At 42.4% G+C, this 21,905-nt stretch overlaps 3 protein-coding genes across 7 annotated transcripts; all 3 read right to left on the reverse strand.

Moving 5' to 3' along the window:
• Positions 1-4,089: 4,089 nt before the first annotated feature.
• On the reverse strand, positions 4,090-7,421 carry LOC102306852 (cyclin-dependent kinase inhibitor 1B). Its single transcript, XM_005915661.3, has 3 exons — positions 5,705-7,421; positions 5,229-5,391; positions 4,090-5,057 (listed from the first exon to the last, which is right to left on the reverse strand). The coding sequence occupies exons 1-2, from the start codon at positions 6,105-6,107 to the stop codon at positions 5,258-5,260; spliced, it is 537 nt and encodes a 178-aa protein (XP_005915723.1). The 5' UTR covers positions 6,108-7,421; the 3' UTR covers positions 4,090-5,057; positions 5,229-5,257.
• Positions 7,422-7,547: 126 nt separating this feature from the next.
• Positions 7,548-9,173, reverse strand: cdpf1 (cysteine rich DPF motif domain containing 1). Its single transcript, XM_005915659.3, has 3 exons — positions 8,985-9,173; positions 8,607-8,718; positions 7,548-8,159 (listed from the first exon to the last, which is right to left on the reverse strand). Exons 1-3 carry the CDS (start codon positions 9,098-9,100, stop codon positions 8,031-8,033), a joined length of 357 nt encoding a protein of 118 aa, XP_005915721.1. The 5' UTR covers positions 9,101-9,173; the 3' UTR covers positions 7,548-8,030.
• A 3,026-nt stretch (positions 9,174-12,199) lies between these two features.
• On the reverse strand, positions 12,200-21,894 carry pparaa (peroxisome proliferator-activated receptor alpha a). Of its 5 annotated transcripts, none has more exons than XM_005915665.3 (8): positions 21,630-21,894; positions 17,374-17,593; positions 16,861-17,015; positions 14,276-14,414; positions 13,240-13,439; positions 12,893-13,156; positions 12,561-12,804; positions 12,200-12,342 (listed from the first exon to the last, which is right to left on the reverse strand). In XM_005915665.3, exons 2-8 carry the CDS (start codon positions 17,555-17,557, stop codon positions 12,200-12,202), a joined length of 1,329 nt encoding a protein of 442 aa, XP_005915727.1. In that variant the 5' UTR covers positions 17,558-17,593; positions 21,630-21,894. The 5 variants fall into 5 exon arrangements, with proteins under 5 accessions (XP_005915727.1, XP_005915724.1, XP_005915725.1 ...); XM_005915662.3 differs by having other exon boundaries at positions 12,213-12,457; positions 21,630-21,891; XM_005915663.3 differs by having other exon boundaries at positions 12,213-12,457; positions 12,893-13,153; positions 21,630-21,889.
• Between the last annotated feature and the right edge of the window lie 11 nt (positions 21,895-21,905).

The raw sequence follows: 21,905 nt of genomic DNA on the forward strand, positions 1-21,905 counted from the left end.
TCCTGCCAGAGGTTTCCTCCTGTTAAAAGGGAGTTTTTCCTTTCCCCTGTTGCCAAGTGCTTGCTAAGAGTGTTGTGTGATTGTTGGGGTTCTCTCTGTGTTGTTGTAGGGTCTTTATCTACCACATCTTGAGGTGACTGTTGTTGTGATTATTGAAGCCCCAGTCATGTAGGCCTAGACCATTGGAAACCACTAGGGAAATATATGCACTCCATGACTGGCTGGCGAATAGTTGTGAATTTATTCTCCTGAGACCCAGCCTATTCAAAAAGTTAAACTGAAAGCTGAGCCTCACGGCTAACCCAGTTGTTTTCAATGCCTAAACCTAATAATGTATTTATAAAAGGTACAAATGATGGGTGAGCATGCAACTTGTTTGACTCAAACGTAGGTCTTTGGCATGAAAGGTACTACCATCACCCCTCTAAAAGCACATTGTAGACGGATATAAATCACTACATGAGAAGGAGATCAAAAGTTGTGTTCAGGGACTTGGAATAATGTTGGGAAATGTTGTGACTGGAAGCAAGAAAAGGAAACGAGCTCCTTTGTGTTTGGAAGAGCTTATAAAAAGGAAACATGGTTTGTCTATCCATTCAGGGTTGATGCAAGTAAAGATGCAGATGGCAGATTTGATGTTAGATCCTACGCCTCTTAATCTTCCACTGCAACAAAAGTAATAGCCGAGTGAGGAACATCTAATTTTTAAGAGATCTAATCTTGCAAAAGTAAATTTTAGAGATAAAGTCATGTGAAAAACAAAGAGCATGTGGAAAAAGGTTTATTGAAATATTTCTTCTTGTGGATCCATATAGCAACTTGTGCACTTAGGGTGATCATCCTGTTGAAAGATCCATTTCCATTTAATTGTTTGTTCTTCAGTCTTAACATCTTAATGTGACTTCCACGCTTCTGTCTTCAGTAACATCTACAGAGCTCTGACTCTGTTGATATGACTAAATGCTTGACATTTGCTGCCACTGCTGGCCAGGAAGTTGACAGCATGCAAATATAACATTAACCATTTATAGGTTCTGGTTCTCATTAGGGTTCAAACAGCCATATGTGAATCTGAGAAGCTGGTCTTTTATGGTCGCAATAGGTGCTGTGCTCTATTTAGAAATATCACTTACTGCAAACATATTATGTTTGTGATAATAACACCAATGAAAACACAGCAGAGGTCGTGACGTTACCCCTCTATGGTAGCTAACTATAGTAGAGGTCACGCTTAGCCTTTACTTGTCTTTGGTTTTTTTGAACCTCTGTCTCCTTCATTGGTCAGTGTCTCATTGAACAGAATTTAGCTTAGCTAGACTTAGCTGGATAAAAGAGGGTAATGATTTGTTCATTTGTGCACTCTGTATGTGATAATCTTTGTATAAATACTGACCGGAAAGGCTTTGGTTTTAGTCTTTGGTTTGCACGGTCTGCATGTTTCCACGAGTGACGTTACAGTCATATGGGGAAAAAAGTCTTATAGGAGTCTTTGCAGTCCTGTGAAAAATTAAGTACACCCTTAGTGCTTCCGTAGCGATTAAGAGGATAACTAGCAGCCATGAGCAGTCATTCAGTCAGACTTTGATTGATACTAATATATCATCAGCAAGTGTCACCACCTTTCTAAAAAGCAGAGGTTTTGGCGTTGTGGTGGTTTGGAGCATTCAGGTGTGTGTTAATACAATGCCACAGTCTTCCCAGCAAATACGCCCTTGGGTCAGACAATGCTCAGACAAATTGCTAAACAGCAAAGAGCGAGATCACAGACTCTGCACACATTAGTAAGCATGTTAAATGTTAAAGGTCATGACAGCACGATTAGGAAAAAAAGACTTCTCTCTAAAGACTTCTCTCTACTTCTCTCTTCTCTCTAAAAAGAACATGGCAGGTTTGCACAGTTGCATCTGAGTAAACCACAAGTGTTCTGGAACAATGTCCTTTAGACAGAAGAGACCAAAGTGGAGATGTTTGGCCATCATGCACAGCATCACTTTGTCAAAAACACAAACACAGCTTGTCAGCACAAACACTTCATACCAACTGCCAAGCATGGTGGGGATTTCGGCTTATTTTGCAGCCACAGGACATGATAACCTTGCAGTCACTGAACTGACCATGAACTCCACTGTATTACCAGTGTGAGTATTCTAGAGTCAAATGTGAGGCCATATGTCTAACAGCTAAAGCTTGGCTGAAACTGCATCATGCAACAGGACAATGATTCTAAGCACAGCAGGAATTCTACTACAGAATGGCTGAAAACGAAAGAAAAATCAAGGTGTCCCAGTCAAAGCCAAGACCTCAAACCTGATTCAAATACTGTGGCAGGATCTTAAGAAAGATGTGCATAAACGAATACCCACAAACCTCAGTGAACTGAAGCAAAGCGGGACAGAAATCCTCCGCTGATAAAGACTGATAAAGTCGTGCAGAAAGCAATGACTTAAAGTTATTGTGGCTAAAGTTGATTCTACAAGCTGCTGAATCAGGGGGCTTATTTAATGTTTCACACAATCCTGTGAAAACTTCCCTTTTTTAACATGACTGTAGTTTGGGTTTAAACGGGTGAAAAATAAGTTCGTAAGCAGCACAAAACCTACTTTCAGGAACCGGAAAAGGCTGTTCTTTAAAGTGAGCGATTATGGCAGAAGTGTTAAGAGCTTATTAAACAGTTAATAGTTAATATACACATAAAGTACACCGAACCAGAGGAAACACAATTGAAAACTTCCCCTGAGTGGATAAATGTCAGATTAATGCTGATGCAATTTATTATTGTAGTGCAAATTGACACGTATGGTTAAAAGCATGTGAATTTTTTTTTATAATTCTGTAAAAGTTAACAGAAGGGGCATGAGCTAGCTCAAAATGACTGCAGACACTCACAGCCAGTATATCATAGGGAAAGCTGTCTCGCTCACTCACTCTGTTTAACTCCTAGACACTGGTATCAACGGGAAAGAGTCAGCCAATGAAACTAATTGGGTGGTTTGTGTCTTATGAAAGGAATAGCCTGTTCTGTCCAAAGCTCCCTCCCACAGCTATCTGACTGGCTGGCTCCTAAGTGGTCTGCTTTTCTTCTCTCTGCTGTGATTGGAGACAGGGAAGGGCAATAACTAAAAAAACAAAAAAAAGTTTTTTTCTCTCTCTCTCCCTCTCTTTTCCTCAGGACATACCCTTGTTGTTTTCAACTTTAGAGGCAGAGCTTAGCTGAAAAAGCTCGAGCACAGTCGCAGTCTGGACTCTGCTGCAGCATAAGGGATTTAGTCCTGCAGCATACAAGATATATAAGATTACTGAGCAGTAGCTTCATAGGAAGCAGAGTTCATTTTGCACATTATTTAATAGTAAAGTGTCTTAAAAAAGTGTGACAAATACTTCTTCACTGAGTGATTTGACTGTTTCTTATTGTGTAGCTAGAGCTGCTTTGTCATTCCACATGCTGAAAGGAACAATTATTCTCCAATGTGGTAATACCCCAGGTCTTTGCCTAAGACTTGATAATTACTATGATCAGTCTTGTAGTTTACATGGGCGGATCACTAAACTTAGGGCGTTTGTGAAGGGTGGAGCGGCTTTTGTTTCTAGTATACAAGCGATGCTCTTTTAATTAATCAAGCTGCATTTTAAAGAAAATAGGGGGGAAAAAAACACAAGCACAGGGTATAAAATCAATTATTAGGCTCAGTTTTGCTATTTTATTTATTTATCTTAAAAACAATAATGAAAATATATATTTACAAAAAATGCAAAAAATTATGCTTTGGGAAGCTATACATACATCCACGAAAAAAAAAAAAGATAGAAAAAGAAAAAAAAAGCTCAACATAAATAAGTTAGTATAATTTTTCAGTGTTTTTCAAAAAAAAGAAAAAAGAAAAGAAAAGAAAGACAGAAAAAAATGAGGCACACAGGTACACTTCAAAGTTTTACACCGAATGAGGTGGTGTCACTTTGTTTTTCTGCCCTCACTTAAAATGAGAAATGAATAGTGCAATTGCATGTTCCACATGAATTCCACACCACAAAGACAAATCTTTGATTCACATATTTGCATAAAAGAAAAAGGCCCAGTGATTTTTTTTTTTAAAACATAGTTTATCTATGTTGACCTGGACAACATGCATTACTTACTAAGGGGAAGGATATGTGGCCTAAAAGTAAATAGAATATGAACTTACCTAATTTCAAAATAAAAGCTAAATCTTAGGATTATTAGCAAATACTGTTAAAAAAAATTTGGTTGGATATTGCTCAGCAGTTTAGCCATCCTCCCCTCCCACCCCTCCCCCAGAGAATTGCTTTTTTTTTTTTTAAAGGCACAAACTTTGGGCCTCCCCCATCCTTAAAAGAAATATTATAATAAAATAATGACATGAAACAGGGAGACATGATCTGTGTGTAAACTTTATCTGTCATGGCTATTCCCAGTTAGATGGACCTTCAACTTACAGTGTGGCCATCTGGACCTTCAAAATAAAGATATTTAACACTGGGAGAATAAAGCCATAGAAAAAGTGAAGACATTTTGTTTCCACATAACCCTGACTTTTTTTTAAAAAAAAATCTGCATTTATTTATTTTTCTTTTTTTTACCTATATCAATTACCTGAATAATGATTTTTTTTTTTAAAAATGACCACTATAACAAAAATAATATTTCTCTGTTGGAAATTGCACTGCAACTTCCCATGTCAAATTCACACACTTACACTTAAAACACAATTAACAGAAAAAGTATGAAAAGCATAATATGCTTTTTATGTGCTACATCTGAAACATAGGTAGTAGATACAAAACAAATGAGCAAAAATCAATTTGCACAATGCTACATTGTCTGCTGCTTCTGAGGCAAATTAATTCATATGAGTGCCAAAACTTGATAGTGTACATGTTCAGTGCTTGTGCAGCCTCTCCCTCCTCTCTTCTGCAGGAAAAGGTTGCTTTAAAAAAATAAAATAAAAATAATAATAATTTAAAAAAAAATCTCTCCCCTCTGTCAGATGATGAGAAAAAAGCTACAGTATTCCATCAGCAACAGGTCTCTCCTCTCTGCTCTGTGGGACATAAAGAGGAAACGAGGCTGTTGAATGGTACAATGGAAAAAGGCAGTTATTCACGCGCACACACAATAAAGGGTTGACCAGTCATACTCAGAAACACTGTGTTTACATGACATGACGCATAAATAGCATGCTGGGTTATTTGTGCAGACACTGACTCCTAACCTGGCGCTGTTTGCCCGCTGAAGCACCGCTCAGACCTCCAGTCTGCCGGGTCTCTCCTCCGCGGCTCTTATCGTCTGACTTCCTGCACCGTCCGACTTGTCATCGTCGTCGCCACCATCTCTACTACGCGACCTTTTAGTCAAACACTCGGTGGAGCAAGAGTCTGTAGTGAAGGGGCGGGGGTGGGGGGGGAGAGCACACGCAGAAAAAGTTATCAGGATGTTGTCGCGTGGAGTACATTTTTAAAAGCCACCAGACGCATTTGTGCGATCAGCTGCCCGAGGAGGAAACGGCGTGCATCAGTAATATGGCGTGTTTTTGGTTCTCAGAGAACTTCCCGCAAAGTTTCACCTTCAGTAACAACTCAAAATAAGACGGTGGTTGAACCACACACACACACACACACACACACAACTGCTGCACCTCCGAGACGCCCAAATAAAACCAATCAAAACTAAAAAGATGACAGCTCTCACCTGCATCTTCTGCACTCCTTTTCTTCGAACCGTTTTTGCCTGGTTGGAGACCCGACGGCCTGTCACCGCCGTCGTTATCCAGCCGGTCGCTGTCTCCGGGAGAGCCTCTCGGTCTGCTGTGAGGCTGCCTGCTATAAAATTCCGGTGCGTCGTCGTCTTGCACCCAGTCGTAACTGCGCGGAGCGAGCGGCCTGCCTTCCACCAGATCGAAATCGTAAGTTTCCCTGAAACGCTGCACATCCTCTCGCGCCGAATTCTCCGCATCCCTGCGGATCTCTTCTGGGTTCGGTCTACCGAAAAGATTTCTGCGAACCGAAGGTCTGACGTTGTCCTGCTGCCGAGCATCCACCCTCTCCACCGGGCTCGCGTTAGAAAGGCGAACATCTGACATTTTGTTGCACATACAACGACGAAAAACAACACACGCGTGCTTCAAATCGCTGCTTCCGAAATAGTATTCCTTTCAAACGGACAGTCACGGGAATGATGCATGCATGCTCCGCGCGTATCATCCAAAAAAAAAAAAATTCAGAGGTGGGGGAAAAAGCGTCTCCGAAGGCGCACGGGAGGCTGGCTGGGTGGGTGTGTGGAGGAAGAGGAGGGGGATTTAACACAGCCACTCCTGTCAACTCCGTAGTAAGGCAGATGAAAACACATCAAGTCATAAGAGACAACATGGCGTTAGAGGCAGCTCCGAGTGTAGAAGAAAAGTTGACATCAAGGACTATTTAAACAGAGAAGGCGATTCATTGGTCTGAACTAAGAACCGCCCAGAAACTCTTACACAGAGCGGAGCTGGAATAACTGTGCACATGAATATGGCCTAATTACTGCGTTTCGTTACACACGGGAGTCAGGAGACAGGGAAGGAAGGGTGTAGTTACAAATTTAAGGTGTTGTTTTATCTCTCTCATTAGCACGATCGCTAAAAATAAAAGAGAGAGAGCGCGCAGCGGGGTGAAGATCAGACCTCACGTGTTAACACCTGACACCGGGATTACCGGGCAGAGAGAGCGCTCCGAGTACGGGACCGCGGCGGCAATCGGTCACCAAACGATTGTGCGAGTGCTGACAGATACTGCTGCATGATTTGATTTGGCGTCACGTAAGCAGATTGGACACGCTTAATGCGATCACTGTAGCTCTGTTCAGTTACAGCTCCAAGGTCACTGAAGGACACCTGGGGGCTCCAATGCGAGAAAAGTGCGAGAAAAAGGGGGGGCGAAAAAAAGAAACGAGGCACCCACTCACCCTCCAGTGACATCAGCGAAGGGCTTCGTCATCGTTGGCTCGGTGCCTATCGCTGTCAGACTTCGCCACTGGTGCCACAGGGCTGGTTTGTGTGCTTCACTGGCTGTAATTGCTCGTGAGCGTGCTCAGAATTTAAACAGAAAATAGAAACCGCTTTAAAAAAATCACTTTCAGTTTCACCGCAATTTCCCCCCTAAGAGTTCTCATTTTGTATTTGTTAAAAAAAGTCATTATTTAACTAGTGATCATCAACTTTATTGGCATTCTGTGGGCTTTGTAGGAATCCTGTAATAATCAAAGGGAAACTTAAACTCAGTGTCATCTGCATTCCTCTGCAAGCATATGCCAGTAAAAAAAAAAACCCTCTGGGGCCTGCCTGCAAGACCATGCTGCTTCAATTAGCCCTTGAGAAGCCTCTGAACATGTAGGGATAAACACAGCGAGTGTGTGCGTTATATCGATGTTATCGCTGTTTAATCCATAATGTGTTTATGCTGCTGTAAACGGTGCGTGGTGCTGTAGGGAACAATCCTTGAAGTGAACGCTGGACTCAGGACAGGTAAACTGGAATAATAAGTGAAAAAGTCAGACAGCCGATGCAAAAGGCGATGTTTTTATTTTAATGGTGCTTCACAGACACTGCTCAAGTTTATGCAGATGGAAGCAGAGATGCGGATTCAATGCTGTGTATGCTTCAAGTAAAAAAATAAAATAAAATAAAATGGGAGTAAATGCTTAACGCAACAGCTAAATGTAACTAATAGGGGATGATGCAACTGTGCCACATTCTGCCACTAAAACAGTTACATGGTAGCTATACTTGTTTGTGGAATCGCACAGTGCATATAGTTCACATTCTTTCCCAGAATAGTTGCCAAACTGGCCCCCACAAGCAACTGGCTGGGAAGGCCCATCAACCTAATAAGATGTCACCCTTATCGATCTCTTTTAAGATAAATAAATAACATCCAGCAGGAAAGTCGATCAGTCTGATTCACAGTGTAAACCACTCTTTTCCTGGTTGGTCCAGCGTGGTCATCTTTACACACACGTGTTCTGGACTCCTTTTCCGATCTCATGACACTGCAGCCTTTGCACTCTGCTTCTTCTTAGCCAGCTCGACCTGAATTTGATGGGGAAACTGGTCCAAGTGCTTGTTCACACATGGCACGCAGAACCTCTTGGTGTAGAAAAGGCTGCAGTCCTAACAAAGTGAGAAGGAAATAGAAATGAAAAAAGTTCAGCATTTGGCTCTCCATGTTTGCATAAGTAAAGTCCACAAGGTAGTGGGTGCCACTACTCTTTGGACTTTATTTATTTTCACCATCCACTTGTAAGACTGAATATTGATTGCAAGAGATTTAGAACCATGAAGCCCACTCAGCATTTCAGCCACATGATCGGAGAGTCATCTGAGCAAAATATCAAAACCACAGACATGCATCTGCAAGTGGAAAATTATGACAAAACCACAGGGTTTAAAATCCAAAAAGGACGTTCGGCCCACAGCTGAGGACAGTCCTCCTGGTTGAGTTTGTTCAAGGTTCTTTATTTGTCACCTTGAACCCTGTCTGCAGCTTAGCAACACGGTTTAATATGGATGAGATTAAATGATAGGAAAATATTCTGACCATATGATGAGACATCTTACCGATCCAACACAGACACAAGTGCCACAAAGGCTGCAAATGGACCCCAAAACTAGAAACTTCTCCCTGTCCGGACTGAAGGGGTCCTTGGTGATAAAACACTCCTCAAGCAGCCTGACGAACGACAGACAACAACACACATGCTTAACTCTGGCCCATCTTTAATTCATGAAGGGCACATGTACATAGTTCAAGCCTTATTCTGCTGCAAGTGCAGTCTAGTCACCGCTGGGCACTTTATTTCTCTCCGTGTTCAACGCAGCATGCAGTTAGTTACATAGCGGCTAACAACATTAGCGTTAGCCTTGCTAACACCAGAGCTCTAAAAATGGTACGGGTTGTTTTTTTGTTTGTTTGTTTTTTGCTTCATTTTCACTTACACGATAGCTCTGGTGTTAGGCGGTTTCTGTCCGTAGTAAGTAAAGGGGCTAGTTAAACTGCACAACTGGCACGTAAATGTTTTTTGAGGGTTATCACTAGCAGCCTTTTCCTCCATCGCTCACAGCAGAAAGTCAGTTCCTGGTTTTCTCTTCCAGTCCGTCAGTGTTGTTTCGTGAAGCTTTACCGCCACCGACTGGACTGGAGCGGTAAGACAACCAAAAGTATTACAATATGACGGCGCTGTAAAGCGATAATAATGTGGTTACAACGATTATAACAGCGTCACTTGTATTTTAAAAATTACATAGAGAGAGCTGTAAAATATGTGACTTTGAATACTGCACTGTTAAGCAGTTTAATTTAATAATATTTGAATGACTAATTGATAGCATGAATAGCAAAAAGTACTTTTCCTACAGTCAAAATGTAAGTCCAGTAGGTGAAAGTTTTTATTTTATTTATGTATTTCTTTTTTATTTTTATTTCTAGCCAATGAAATAATAATTTAATCATAATTTATTTCAGACAAACGAAATGTGAAAGCTTGTTTTCACCACTGAAAGGGGAAAATGGCAGGAAGAGCTAAGTCAAAATATCAAGTTAATATCTCAGATTTTTGACTTGTTGACTTAAACTTCTGAGTAAGTACAGGGTGGGCCAGTTATATGGATACACCGTAATAAAACGGGAATGGTTGGTGACATTAAAGTCCTGTTTGTGGCACATTAGTATATGTGAGGGGCAAACTCCTCAAGATGGGTGGTGACCATGGTGGCCACTTAGAAGTCGGCCATCTTGGATACAACTTTTGTTTTTTCAATAGGAAGAGGGCCATGTGACACATCAAACGTATTGGTAATGTCACAAGAAAAACAATGATGTGCTTGGTTTCAACGTAACTTTATTTTTTCATGAGTTATTTACAAGTTTCTGACCACTTATAAAATGTGTTCAATGTGCTGCTCATTGTGTTGGATTGTCAATGCAACCCTCTTCTCCCACTCTTCACACACTGATAGCAACACCGCAAGAGAAATGCCAGCAGGCATCCAGTATCCGTAGTTTCAGGTGCTGCACATCTCGTATCTTCACACCATAGACAATTACCTTCAGATGACCCCAAAGATAAAAGTCTAAGGGGGTCAGATCGGGAGACCTTGGGGGCCATTCAACTGGCCCACGATGACCAATCCACTTTCTAGGAAACTGTTCATCTAGGAATGCTCGGACCTCGCACCCATAATGTGGTGATGCACCATCTTGCTGGAAAAACTCAGGGAACGTGCCAGCTTCAGTGCATAAAGAGGGAAACACATCATCATGTAGCAATTTCAAATATCCAGCAGCCTTGAGGTTTCCATTGATGAAGAATGCACCCACTATCGTTGTACCCCATATACCACACCAAACCATCACTTTTGTTGTTCCAACAGTCTTGGAGGGATCCATCCAATGTGGGTTAGTGTCAGACCAATAGCGGTGGTTTTGTTTGTTAACTTCACCATTCACATAAAAGTTTGCCTCATCACTGAACAAAATCTTCTGCGTGAACTGAGGGTCCTGTTCCAATTTTTGTTTTGCCCATTCCGCAAATTCTGTGCGCCGATCTGGAGTTTGTCCCCTCACATATACTAATGTGCCACAAACAGGACTTTAATATCACCAACCATTCCCGTTTTATTACGGTGTATCCATATAAATAGCCCACCCTGTACTTACTCACTTTACTTTAAGCACGTCTTTTATCCTGTCTTCCTCTCCTCACCCTAACCGGGCCTGGCGGTGCTGGAGGTTTCTTCCTGTTAAAAGGGAGTTTTTCCTTCCCACTGTTGCCAAAGTACTTGTTCATATGATTGTTGGGTTTTTCTCTGTATGTATTATTGTAGGGTCTACCTTACAATATAAAGCACCTCGAGGCGACTGTTGTTGTGATTTGGCGCTGTATAAATAAAATTGAATTGAATTAAAAGTCAAAATTTATACATAATACCTCAGAATTTGATTTACCAACAATGAAGAAAAAAATGAAATAAATCACAGAAACAAGCTTCCACCATAAAGAGTTTGGTGTATGTTCTGAAGTGCTGATGGCTTCATTTAGAAAGTGATGTTAAATAGATTAGTTTATTTCAGACTACAACACATTTAACATCAACAGCATGTTTACACATATATATATAAAAGATAAAATGTTTCATTATGACCTACAACAACTTCGCAATGCTACATCGCGGTTCAGAGTCCAAGTACAGAAAAATAAGGTGATCAGCTCCTCTTTTTGAGGCCTGCAAATACACACGTCCCTTACACCGAGGTTAAGGTAGTCTTGTTATATTTCCAAAACACAACACAAGCTAATTAACAGATTATTTTGTTTGTATTGGAAATATAAAGTACTGGCTGTTAGCACATTTTTCTCCTTGAGATTTAGTTTTACATAATGGCAGGATTTGTACATAAACATGTACTCTGTAACACTGAAAATCGGAATTAAAAGAAAAAAAAAGTGAGCTATCACGCTGTGTTGGCTTTTAACAGCAGGGCAGAGGATGAATAAAAAAATGACACATCAAATAACAGATTATTGCCTGCGGGAGAAGTAAGGCTAATTATCTGTTATGTGTTGGAGGCAGAAGCTGTGCCCAAAACAGGAGAAACCTGAACTCGTGCAGCAAGTAACGATGACACTTGATCAGTTCTCTGCGAGTTGTCAAGGTAGTCAAAGCAAACGTGCCACAAGTACGCAGTAACAGAACAAGAAAATGACATAAACCACATCCAGAGGGCCCTAATCTGTTATGTTCACAGGCATAGTTATCCTCAGTGTACGCACGCATGAGGTCAGCAGTCATACCCAGGTATATTTTTGATATGTGTACATAAATTTCTTTGCACAATATGCTAATATGCACAGCCTGCTTCAGAGTCACTTTTCTTCACATGTGTAAAAGCTGGCATCCAAGGCACTCAGCTCCAAGACATTCTGGTGCTGCTGGTCAACAAAATTAACCCTTTAATGATACCTCTGCACATCTATGGTTTAAAAAAAACGCTCCCTTTCCACTGTGCGACCTCTTAATGAAGTGGAAGCAGTCACTTTCCCAACAAAAGCTGCCTCCCCCCTCCTTAAAAAAAGATTTTTGTTTTGCTCCGGTTTGTGCAGCAGCCTCAGAAGCTGCATTGCTGTTCCTTCCTGTACATTCATATGCATTTCTCAGTTCATATACTCAGTACATGTCCCTGTATATTTCTTGCAGCAGCGGGTGCAGGGAAGTATCCTCTGTCGTCTTGATTTCTTGCACCAGCTGAGCATGCTCAGTGACCAGCTCCCGGAGGTCAGCCAACTTCTGCAGCAGCCTGGGGAAAAGGAAGGTGTCATCTGGGTGATTGGCCAGCAGGTGGAGCCGCAGCGCCTGAACAATGCTTTCCTGCAACTGCTCTACTACAGGTACGTCTACCAGGCCTGGACGATCTTTGGGAGCAGTGGGGGAGGACAAGATAATGAAGAAGGAAAATTCAAATATGTCTTTTTCTCTTTTAAATTATTATTCTACCACCTATTATCGGCCTTTTACCTCCACAGCAGATAATAGCAGCCACAAAAAGAGCTAGGTCGCTGTCGTCCAGCTCCAGAGAGTTGAAGCGTGTGGCAAACTGGAATTTGGGCTCCATCATGTCACTGAATGGTCGGCGGAGACTCTTGAGGAACTCACGGGTGATAAAGCCTCCACCACGGGCCACCAGGAGGCCGTCCTTGTTCATGCACGAGGCCAAGAGTGTGAAGAGGGCTTCGTAAACACCGTACTTCAAGAGAGTCACCTAAAAGGTAAATAGAAAAGCAATAGCATGTGAACACTCATCTGCTCTTCCTTCCACTTCTTACCATAGAAGGCAACCTGAAACCCACCTGATCATTCAAATCCAGACTCTGGAAACCCGGCATAGCCTTGGCAAATTCCGTTAGCTCTGTGACAGTCTCCACTGAGGTGCTCTGGCAGCAGTGGAAGAGCCTGGCTTCGGCCTCCCTCTGCCGAAGCTCCCCGCACGACACAGCCGGACTCACTTGTCCGAGGACGCTGTCAGACTCCGGATAGTCGCTGTTTGTCATATGGACCGCTAACGTTCTCTCCGCCAGCTGGAACGTCTCCATGTCGTGGATGATGAGAGGCTGCTGGGAAATAAAGAATCTGTCGGTGAGGCAGAGGGCAGAGATATAGAGCAGAGAATATTCTCAAACTTTATTTTCCACTTTACCGGCTTGCTAGTTTTTCCAGTGAGTATGAGCCGTGCTTTTGCCTTGTTCATGTTGAAGTTCTTCATGTAGGCATCATGGATCTGCCTGACCAGAAACTTGTGGTCAGACATTAAGGGACTTTCCACATCTTTCTCAACCATCTTGCTTTCCTCCTTCAGCTTCAGTTTTTCTGCCTGGGGCATACGACCAAACCGGATGGCTGGTACATAAAACACTGGTCATTAGAAATTGCCACAGGACTTTCTTTTTTTTTTCCCCCTCACATTGCACAATAAATTGACATATGGAGCCATAAGGCTTATGCTGCCTCAGCAAATATTCAAGGATTCAAGGATTCAAATATGCACTAGTACTCTAAAAAAGAAAGAAAGAAAGAAAGAAAAAGAAAGAAAGAAAGAAAGAAAGAAAGAAAGAAAGAAAATAAATCACGTACAACAAATCTGGTACATCCTGTTCTATTTCTATTCTTCTGAGGCATGCCATGTTCCTCTCATGTTTCTGATGCTGCTAGTGGGAGGTCATCACAACAAACTCAGTGACCCTCCAGACGACGGGCCAGATGTCACAGCAAAAGCATTTTGACTGAAGTAGAGCTAAATTACCGAGGAACGACAACCTGCTGATGTTTTAAAGAGCACATGTTGAGACTGAGGATGTTCAGACTCTTATTGGCAGTTCACGGTGCATCGGGCTAATCACCCTCAAGTTCTTTCACTGCGATGTTTCAGCAGTGCTTTGATCAGAGTAATTTGTTACATACTTGCAACCTTAGTTCCACATATGGGGAAAAGATGTATGATACCAGTTTTTTCCATATCAACAGATGTCGGAGAGGTAGAATCACAATTTTACCCTTTTGGTTAGCTTATAATAGCTAGCTTATGGTAGCTAATGCTCGCAAACTTAGCCTGACCTTTAAGTTTATCACTGGTTGCTTGAGCTTGTTCTCAGATTATATGTTTTACTGTTTACTCTAATCCTGTAACTGTGACTACACTGGCTGATATTTTGCAAACTTTCAACTTTTTCCATTACCGTTGTGGGACATGCCCACAGAGAGGCACTTGTGGAATCTGCAGTACTGGCACTTGTTTCGGTTCTTCTTTTGGATTTTGCAGTTCCGCTCACACTTATCATACTCCAGCTTCAGCCTGATGGTCCTCCTAAAGAAACCCTGATGTGACAGACAGAACAAAAAGACGTTATCACTTAGCTTTCTCAGTGGTCGTCGTTCAACCACACGGCATAAGCAAAAAATGCACAAAACTAACATATATCCATATTTTCTTACCAGATTTCATTTGTACTCTGCAAACCTTTGTACAAACTCTGTTTTTGTCTATTTCCATGTATGCTTGCACACGTTTCATTAAACTGCAGCAGCCTGTTTCCCACTTTCCAAGAAAGATTTAAAGAAATATGGCTCAAGACGTGCATAGTATTACATGTGCAAAGTACATTAATACGCACATATTAGTGAATGGGACCCAGTGCCTTTGCATTAGCACCCTGCTCAGAGTCATGAACAAAACAGTTAACAGTTTGCATATTTTATGCATTTTTGTATTAAATGTGCACCTTTTAAGCTCTGGAAAGATCAATGTTAATATCTTTGGATTTAATTTGAGGGAAATTACACCTGTTCTTGAAGGAAAGGATCTCTGATGTGCAGTAGATTTGACCTTTTTTTTTGAAGAACATCTCTTTTTGGAGGATACGTTATAGCCCTCAGATAAGGCAAGGCGCGTGATATTCTAATGCATACTCCACTTACATCAGTAAAATTTCCAACAGGCCAAATGGTCATTAAAGACATCATCTTACACCTGGCTGAATTTATGCTGAATAGCAGCTATTTTATAATTTTCTTAGTTTTATTATGCGTCATACGCCACTTTTGTGTCAATTTTAAGCAAAAGAATCTCTTTTGTGTGGGTGGAATCAGCCAATAGAAAGCACTGAAGGCCATATTACAGTCATCAGAAATGCATTACATAACATTACAGAGCTGCAGAAGGAGGAAAAACAGATGTGTGTGTTTATGCCATACATGTCCCTGCATGTTTGTGTTTGGGAAAAACAGACACAACCAGAGGCCAGTACTGTGCTGCGATATCTTAGCCGGGAGGCGAGCAGCAAGGCTGACAACATAAACAAAGAGAACGATTGTGCAACGCTTAGGAGCAAAAGTCTCTCTCATTTTTTCAATTTTCTATCACTAAAGGCTTTTCCTGACTCTAATAATATCTCCTTTGCTCTAATGTTTCAGGCCCATTATCACCACAGACTTAAACCCTGGTAGGGCAACATCACAGCGTGTTCACAGTCCCACTGCTCAGTGCGCCTCTCTTTGAAGCGAGGTGCTGAAAATACTCCACAGAGCCCATCCAGCATGGTAACCGCGAACTGTGACTGTGACATATCAGAAGCAAGATTACTGCAGTCAGAGAGTTTAGAAGCAGTGCCGTCAGAGCACGCCCCGTCACATATGCAGTGTCCAACAGTTCAAGGTCATCACGTCCCTGCTTCAGAACAGCTGCTGTGTGACACGGTGATAGGTGTCGTGCCAACGCTGGCAGCCGCTCTGACAGCAAGACTGTGGTGATGAATGAGACGTGTGTCGTAAAACAGAGCCCCCGTGGGCAGCTACAGAGTTAGACAGCAATAGATTATCCACCAGATGCACTTTTTTAGCATTAGAGCCAGCACAGTGATCAACAGTCATTGTTTTTTATCAGAAAACCCCCCCAACCTATGTGCAGATGCAGAAGTAGAGACATGTTTATCGCATTTCCAATCAGTGGCAATGTCGTGGAAAAGCGAAAGATCTTTATTAAAGAGAAGCAAAGCATGAGACGTCAACAGGGAGAAAGGGTCAGAGTTTAAAAACTCATGCAAAAGTAGCAAATAAATCTCAGATTAGCAGCAACAACCTGCGGCCAGCTGTGAGGATGCAATGATCTCATGTGACTGCACAAACAACGCAGCGACCGTCCTCTATGGTTTTTAACACGTGCGCTGGTTACTGAGGCCAGCGGTCTCACTTACCCAATATTCTCAGTGTCGGTGTTTTAAAATAAACTTTTAATCCCTAAATTGTGAAGAATGTCCAAAAACATAGATAAAGGAAAAATGAAAGCAGCAAAAACTACATTTTACTAATCATCAAATCCCAAAAGGGAATATTTAGCAAAGTAGAGCAGTCCACTGTGTCAATAGCTGCTCTGTGTGTTTATAAATGTGCGTGTGTGTATTAATGTCATTGACTTTGGCTCTGTGCCAACCAGGACAGAGGTGACAGGCCTAGCCGTCATGTCCTCTACCCCACATGACTCGGCTGTGTGTCTCAGAAAGTTTCCACTGGTCTCCAGGTCAGGCGCCTCTGCGCTGCCAGGCTTCTGTATGTGTTTTGGTGCTGCGTGCGTTCAGGCATGCACGTCATCTTTTTTTAAACTTTTAGCTGTGCCATTCAAAAGACCCATGAGTTGAACTGTGTTTTCATTACGTTAATATCTTTGCGCTCCTTTAATCGCCTTTCTCGCGCCAAAGTACGCCTGCATGATGCAGTCGATGTGCTCCAGCTGGCTACACGATCCCTGTTTACGTCCCAAGTTTCTTACCTTGCAGCCTTCGCATGCGTGCACCCCGTAGTGGAAGCCCGAAGCTTTGTCAGAGCACACCCGGCACTCGAGGTTGAGGGTGCTGCCGCTCTCATCTTGGCCAGCCGCTGCTCCGCACACTCCTGATGATGGACTCGAGGCTGGGGTCAAGGTCTCTACAGCAGAAAAGATAAAAAAGACAAGAGGTTACAAGTTTTAACATTTGGCATGATTAAGGATCCTGCCCCTGATTCTTTCCACCAAGTTTCTTACCTGTCTCTCTGTACACCAGTGGCACCGATGGGTTGAAGTTGGGGTAGCACTTATGTGAGTAAATATATGTTTTTAAAATTGGGGTCTCAATAATGAGCTTCTAATATTGTCATTTAAAGCCATATTAGGCTCCAAATCTTGACCAAAACAGCAAGGTAGACCAGAGCCCTACAGAAGGTGTTAGATAGCTTTTTAATTCTCTGAGGCATATGTTCTTGGAAACCAATCTCAACTGGTGATGAAGCTACCCCTCATACTCACCCAGTGCGACAGAGCTGTTGGACCCCGAACCAGTGCTCTGGTACTCTGGAAAATCAAACCCCAGTGCGTCATCTCCTATAGACTGGGAGATATCACGAAGATCCTCCATCAGGTCTCCACATAGTGGACTTCCCAGGAGGGAATCCCCCAGTGGGGATGGGGGGCTGTAGTGATCCCCTGCCATGGTAGAGATCAGGGATTCAAACCCTCACTCACCAGACTGTAAAAAAAAAAGAAGGAGATTTTGGATGAGGAAAATGAAGTCTGTGAGTGTGAAAGCACACCTCTGCTAATGTTTGGACAAACTCCTTTTAAACATCAAACTGATCGTATTGACCATCTCCATCATGTTTATTTTGAAACTTGATGTGATGAGCGAAGGTTGGATGGAACTAGGAAATTAAGAGCCACTGCACATTTATAAGGTATAAGCTATATGATAAAGTTTAGTGTACTTTGCAAGAGTCTATCAGGACTATAATGTACAAAATTAATGGTAAATGGCCTGTATTTATATAGCGCTTTACTAGTCCCTAAGGACCCCAAAGCGCTTTACATATCCACCCATTCACGCACACATTCACACACTGGTGATGGCAGCTACATTGTAGCCACAGCCACCCTGGGGCGCACTGACAGAGGCGAGGCTGCCGGTCACTGGCGCCACCGGGCCCTCTGACCACCACCAGTAGGCAACGGGTGAAGTATCTTGCCCAAGGACACAACAACCGAGACTGTCCAAGCCGGGGCTCGAACCGGCAACCTTCCGATTACAAGGCAAACTCCCAACTCTTGAGCCACGATCGCCCCATATCATATTGTATTAAATAAGACATGCAACTAGTGACTGAGAACATAAGCAGATCAGGAAAGTGTTTATTAAGGTCACAGAACAAGTGAGCAGTATGATAGTTTTCTCATTAACTTCTATGCAACTTGACATCTTTGTGCAGCTAGAAGTCCCCATCCCCTTTCTGGCCATCAGATTTTATGCATTGGCTTAACTTTTCATACAGTTATGCAATTTGCTAGATAAGCGATGGATGACTGGTTGGTTGATGGACAGATGGACAAGTTCAGGCAGTGTGTTTTCACATGAAGACTACTAAAGCGCTGATATATGAAGCATTTCTCATCTCATCTTACAATACACAAACAGCGGTGAGTGCATCCCGAGGTTTATCCACTGGACACCCTCTCAGGGACTCAACAGTGGGTCACAAATGAAACATTTACCACATTCTTACAAAACATCATAATATGACTCCACAGGAGGCACCGAGCAAGCAGCAAATATTAAAACAGAAAATGAAATGCATGTTTATTGTCAAACATGTGAGACGACCGTCTGAAAAATGCAAATGAAGCACTGTCTTTCACTCCACCGGGGTCCTAATGCCATAAGAAAAAGTCTATTAAGTTAGTATTGTGAGGACTATGTTCGTAAGTGAACCGTGCCTTGTGAGTCAACAGCAGCACATTATCCTAAATGACTTATTTTCACACGTTTAATCCCGATCTGTTCAGCCAAAGTATTCACACATACAGCTGAATTCAAAGCCTTTCACTCTGATATATGAACCTGCACGGAGCATATAGTGTCTATTATATACACTGTTTACACTATGTGAATAGCTTTTAGGTCTACGGCACACAATTTAAAGTCACTTTTGTCTCTTGAGGATTAAAATCAAGACAGAAGTAAACAGTCGACCTGTCTCTTCTTCTGCACGTCTGCTTTCAAGAGTGGATCTCGCTGCGTGTTGTGTGGGTGGGTGTTTGCTGGAGCTCCCAGCTGCTCACAGCGGGGTAAAGGACATCTGTTTGAACCATCACGCAACACAACAGCACCACGGCCAATGTTCGTGTTCTGTAAGGTGCTCTCTCCAACCTCCAGTAATTTATAACAGCAGATGTTACTGCAGACTTTCTTGATAAGCAGATAAGAACCATCCAAAGCATTTTTTGGATGCGAAACCTAATAAGGAGGTGACCACAGACGCACAGTTTGTAGGATAAAGGCAGAAAAACAAGTCTTCCCTGCAGACAGGCGTTTCAGATTGATGGTCTGCTTTCCTAACCCTCTTAAAATGCAACTCATTCATTTTTTACAGTATTGCGTTACCATTTTACCTGTGTTTTAATTACATCAAATCTGCCGAAATTGCGATGCACAATCTCAGCTTGCACAGCTGCACACATCTGTAAGACACGCATGAAAAAACCCCAAGTGTGACTGTACAACTTTCGCTGTCTAAGCTACTTTAAACTTAAAGCATGCACTATGACAAAAAAGGGGTTGAAAAAAGTTGATAAAATCCTGTCTGTGTTAGGAAACATGCCCTCTGTGAACTCCTGAGCACCATCAGCAAGGATTATATTGATCCGAGCATGCGTCTGTATGTTTATCTAGTCTTTGTGTTGCAGCATTTAGGGGACAGGTCGTGACAGGACTCTGACACCATGCAGGTAAATAAGTACGAGTGTGCAAACAGATGTGTGCCGGCACCTGCAGCACGCCATCAACTGCACCATACAGAGTGTATTATACCTGTGTCTAAAGACTTTTTTAACAAAACACAGCAAACTTTTTGGGCAGTCATTGACAAACTTGCTGACCAACTGGTTTGTTAAACAGCTTTGATGCAGAGTGTGTGCCCGCTGATAAATTTGTTGCCCCTGGGTGCTCAAAGAGATTTCTTCATCAAAGGGTCGATTGAGCAACTCCTGTACATTCTGCAACAATACACAGCAGATAAACCACAGATCAACGAGTTAAAGTCCAGCCATGATACTCATTTCCACATATTGTTATTTTTCTTGGAGTCTAGAGTCCAACACACATACACACACACACACACACACACACACACACACACACACACACACACACACACACGTATAAAATTCACAGTTTGAAATAGTAGTTAATAATATTACACTAGGTGTTCATGCAAGCCCTCAGTTCACCCAGTGATTGGTTTTGCTCCTCTCCTTTTCTAATCACCCCCACACTTTTTTTGATTGGCTGCCCCTCACAAACAGGAGGTTATGTGCTAACACTGACATCAGACTGAATTTAAAAAAAAAATGAAGCTACCCTTCCATGCCACCTCCATATCCACCACTGTAACAGTGGATAAGAGATAAATTAAAAAGGCATACTACACGCTGCTTAATGAATTGTTAAATCGAAGGGATGTTGCAGAGGGTATGGCGATTTGTTGGTGAACTCTTGGAGTTTGGAGAAAGGTGAAACTTTAAGGCTGTAGTTTCTAAAATGTGAGAGCTTCCTGGAGCTTTTCTTGGGTTTACATTAAATACAGCTTATTAAAAAATTTTGAACTTTATTATCATTTGTTATGGATTAGTTGGATGTCACAGTATTTTTGATGGTTTCATCATGCCTGTAACTCTGGCCTGTCTCATTCATGTATTAAAGCCAGTACAAGGTGACAGCAAAGTTAATTGACTATATATCCGTTTGAGTCCAGCCCATGCTTCCCCTCTACCTCAGAGGACATTGTGTTTTAACTCCCAGAGGAACTTTGATCCCAGACCTTAGGGCTCTATCTTTAGGTTAAAGGAGAAGAGGAAACAGGAGCTGCAGCCAGAGACGTCGGCTGGACTCAGGAGAGAGCACGTCAGACGATACAAAGGAGCCAAAATCAAAACACAAAGCATCATATTTCTAGTCACCTGGAAAGTTGCACATCCTTTCTTAGCCTTTGTTAATTAAAAAAAAAAAAAAGCAACAGCTCACATTTGTCAGTGCTGAATCTGGATCGGCTGTTTGAACTTTTCGAAAACAAGGTCATCCACTGGCCACAGATTGAAAAAAGAAATTTAAAAATCAGGCAGAGAGTAAACGTAAAAGCCACATCAGTCTTGCATCATCAAAGTATCTCTTTGCATTGCTGCACAGTGTGTGACATAGAAGCATATCTGGGGCTGCAGGGGGAAGCGTGCCTTCCAGTGTGCGTCTGCGGTTTAGTCACAACAGATGAAGACGTGACTTAAAGGAAGTTTATCTAGAGCTCACTCGCAATACAGCTCACTAAAGACAAGTGTGTGTGTGTGTTTTTGTGTCTGTGTGTGTGTTTTAAGAGAAAAGAGATACAAAGTTAGCCACAGTGTCCACTTCACTTATACTTTCTGCGCGATTGAATAACAAAGTTTGTTGAATCAACAGGCAACTGCACAGAGAGCTTCTTACACAGTTACATAACATTATAGAAATAAATGTTGGCAAATACCTCAGCTCGGAGTCTGCTATCCGGAGCATTTCAAGCTCTCGCTGCCGGAATGGACGCCTGTGCTTTATCAGAGGAGGAGGAGGAGAGAGCTGCTTCGGGCCTGGGACGCTCACGGATGCGCCTGCTGATCGGCTCTGCTGCCTCCCTCCCTGCCGTCAAAAACGTCATCCTCAGCAGGAAATAACGTAGAGAGGGACCGCAACATGGCGCACACACCTCCTGACACACCTATGGTTTCAACCAATCGGAACACGAGAATTGTGTGCGGGGGGGGGG

This window comes from Haplochromis burtoni, unplaced genomic scaffold (genome assembly GCF_018398535.1).
Source record: "Haplochromis burtoni strain Fernald_Lab_line unplaced genomic scaffold, NCSU_Asbu1 Contig_14, whole genome shotgun sequence".
NCBI classification, from domain to species: domain Eukaryota; kingdom Metazoa; phylum Chordata; class Actinopteri; order Cichliformes; family Cichlidae; genus Haplochromis; species Haplochromis burtoni.

What these genes read in the sequence shown, in the direction of transcription:
- cdpf1 (XM_005915659.3), bottom strand. Translation starts at nt 9,100, where the DNA reads ATGGAGGAAAAGGCTGCTAGTGATAACCCTCAAAAAACATTTACGTGC. An exon ending in CCTAACACCAGAGCTATCGT is followed by an intron (nt 8,719 to 8,984) that starts GTAAGTGAAAAT and finishes GTCGTTCGTCAG; the next exon opens with GCTGCTTGAGGAGTGTTTTA. An exon ending in CTTGTGTCTGTGTTGGATCG is followed by an intron (nt 8,160 to 8,606) that starts GTAAGATGTCTC and finishes TCACTTTGTTAG; the next exon opens with GACTGCAGCCTTTTCTACAC.
- LOC102306852 (XM_005915661.3), bottom strand. Translation starts at nt 6,107, where the DNA reads ATGTGCAACAAAATGTCAGATGTTCGCCTTTCTAACGCGAGCCCGGTG. An exon ending in AAGGAGTGCAGAAGATGCAG is followed by an intron (nt 5,392 to 5,704) that starts GTGAGAGCTGTC and finishes CCTTCACTACAG; the next exon opens with ACTCTTGCTCCACCGAGTGT.
- pparaa (XM_005915662.3), bottom strand. Translation starts at nt 17,557, where the DNA reads ATGGCAGGGGATCACTACAGCCCCCCATCCCCACTGGGGGATTCCCTC. An exon ending in ACGCATGCGAAGGCTGCAAG is followed by an intron (nt 14,415 to 16,860) that starts GTAAGAAACTTG and finishes CTGTCACATCAG; the next exon opens with GGTTTCTTTAGGAGGACCAT. An exon ending in CTGGAAAAACTAGCAAGCCG is followed by an intron (nt 13,157 to 13,239) that starts GTAAAGTGGAAA and finishes TTTATTTCCCAG; the next exon opens with CAGCCTCTCATCATCCACGA.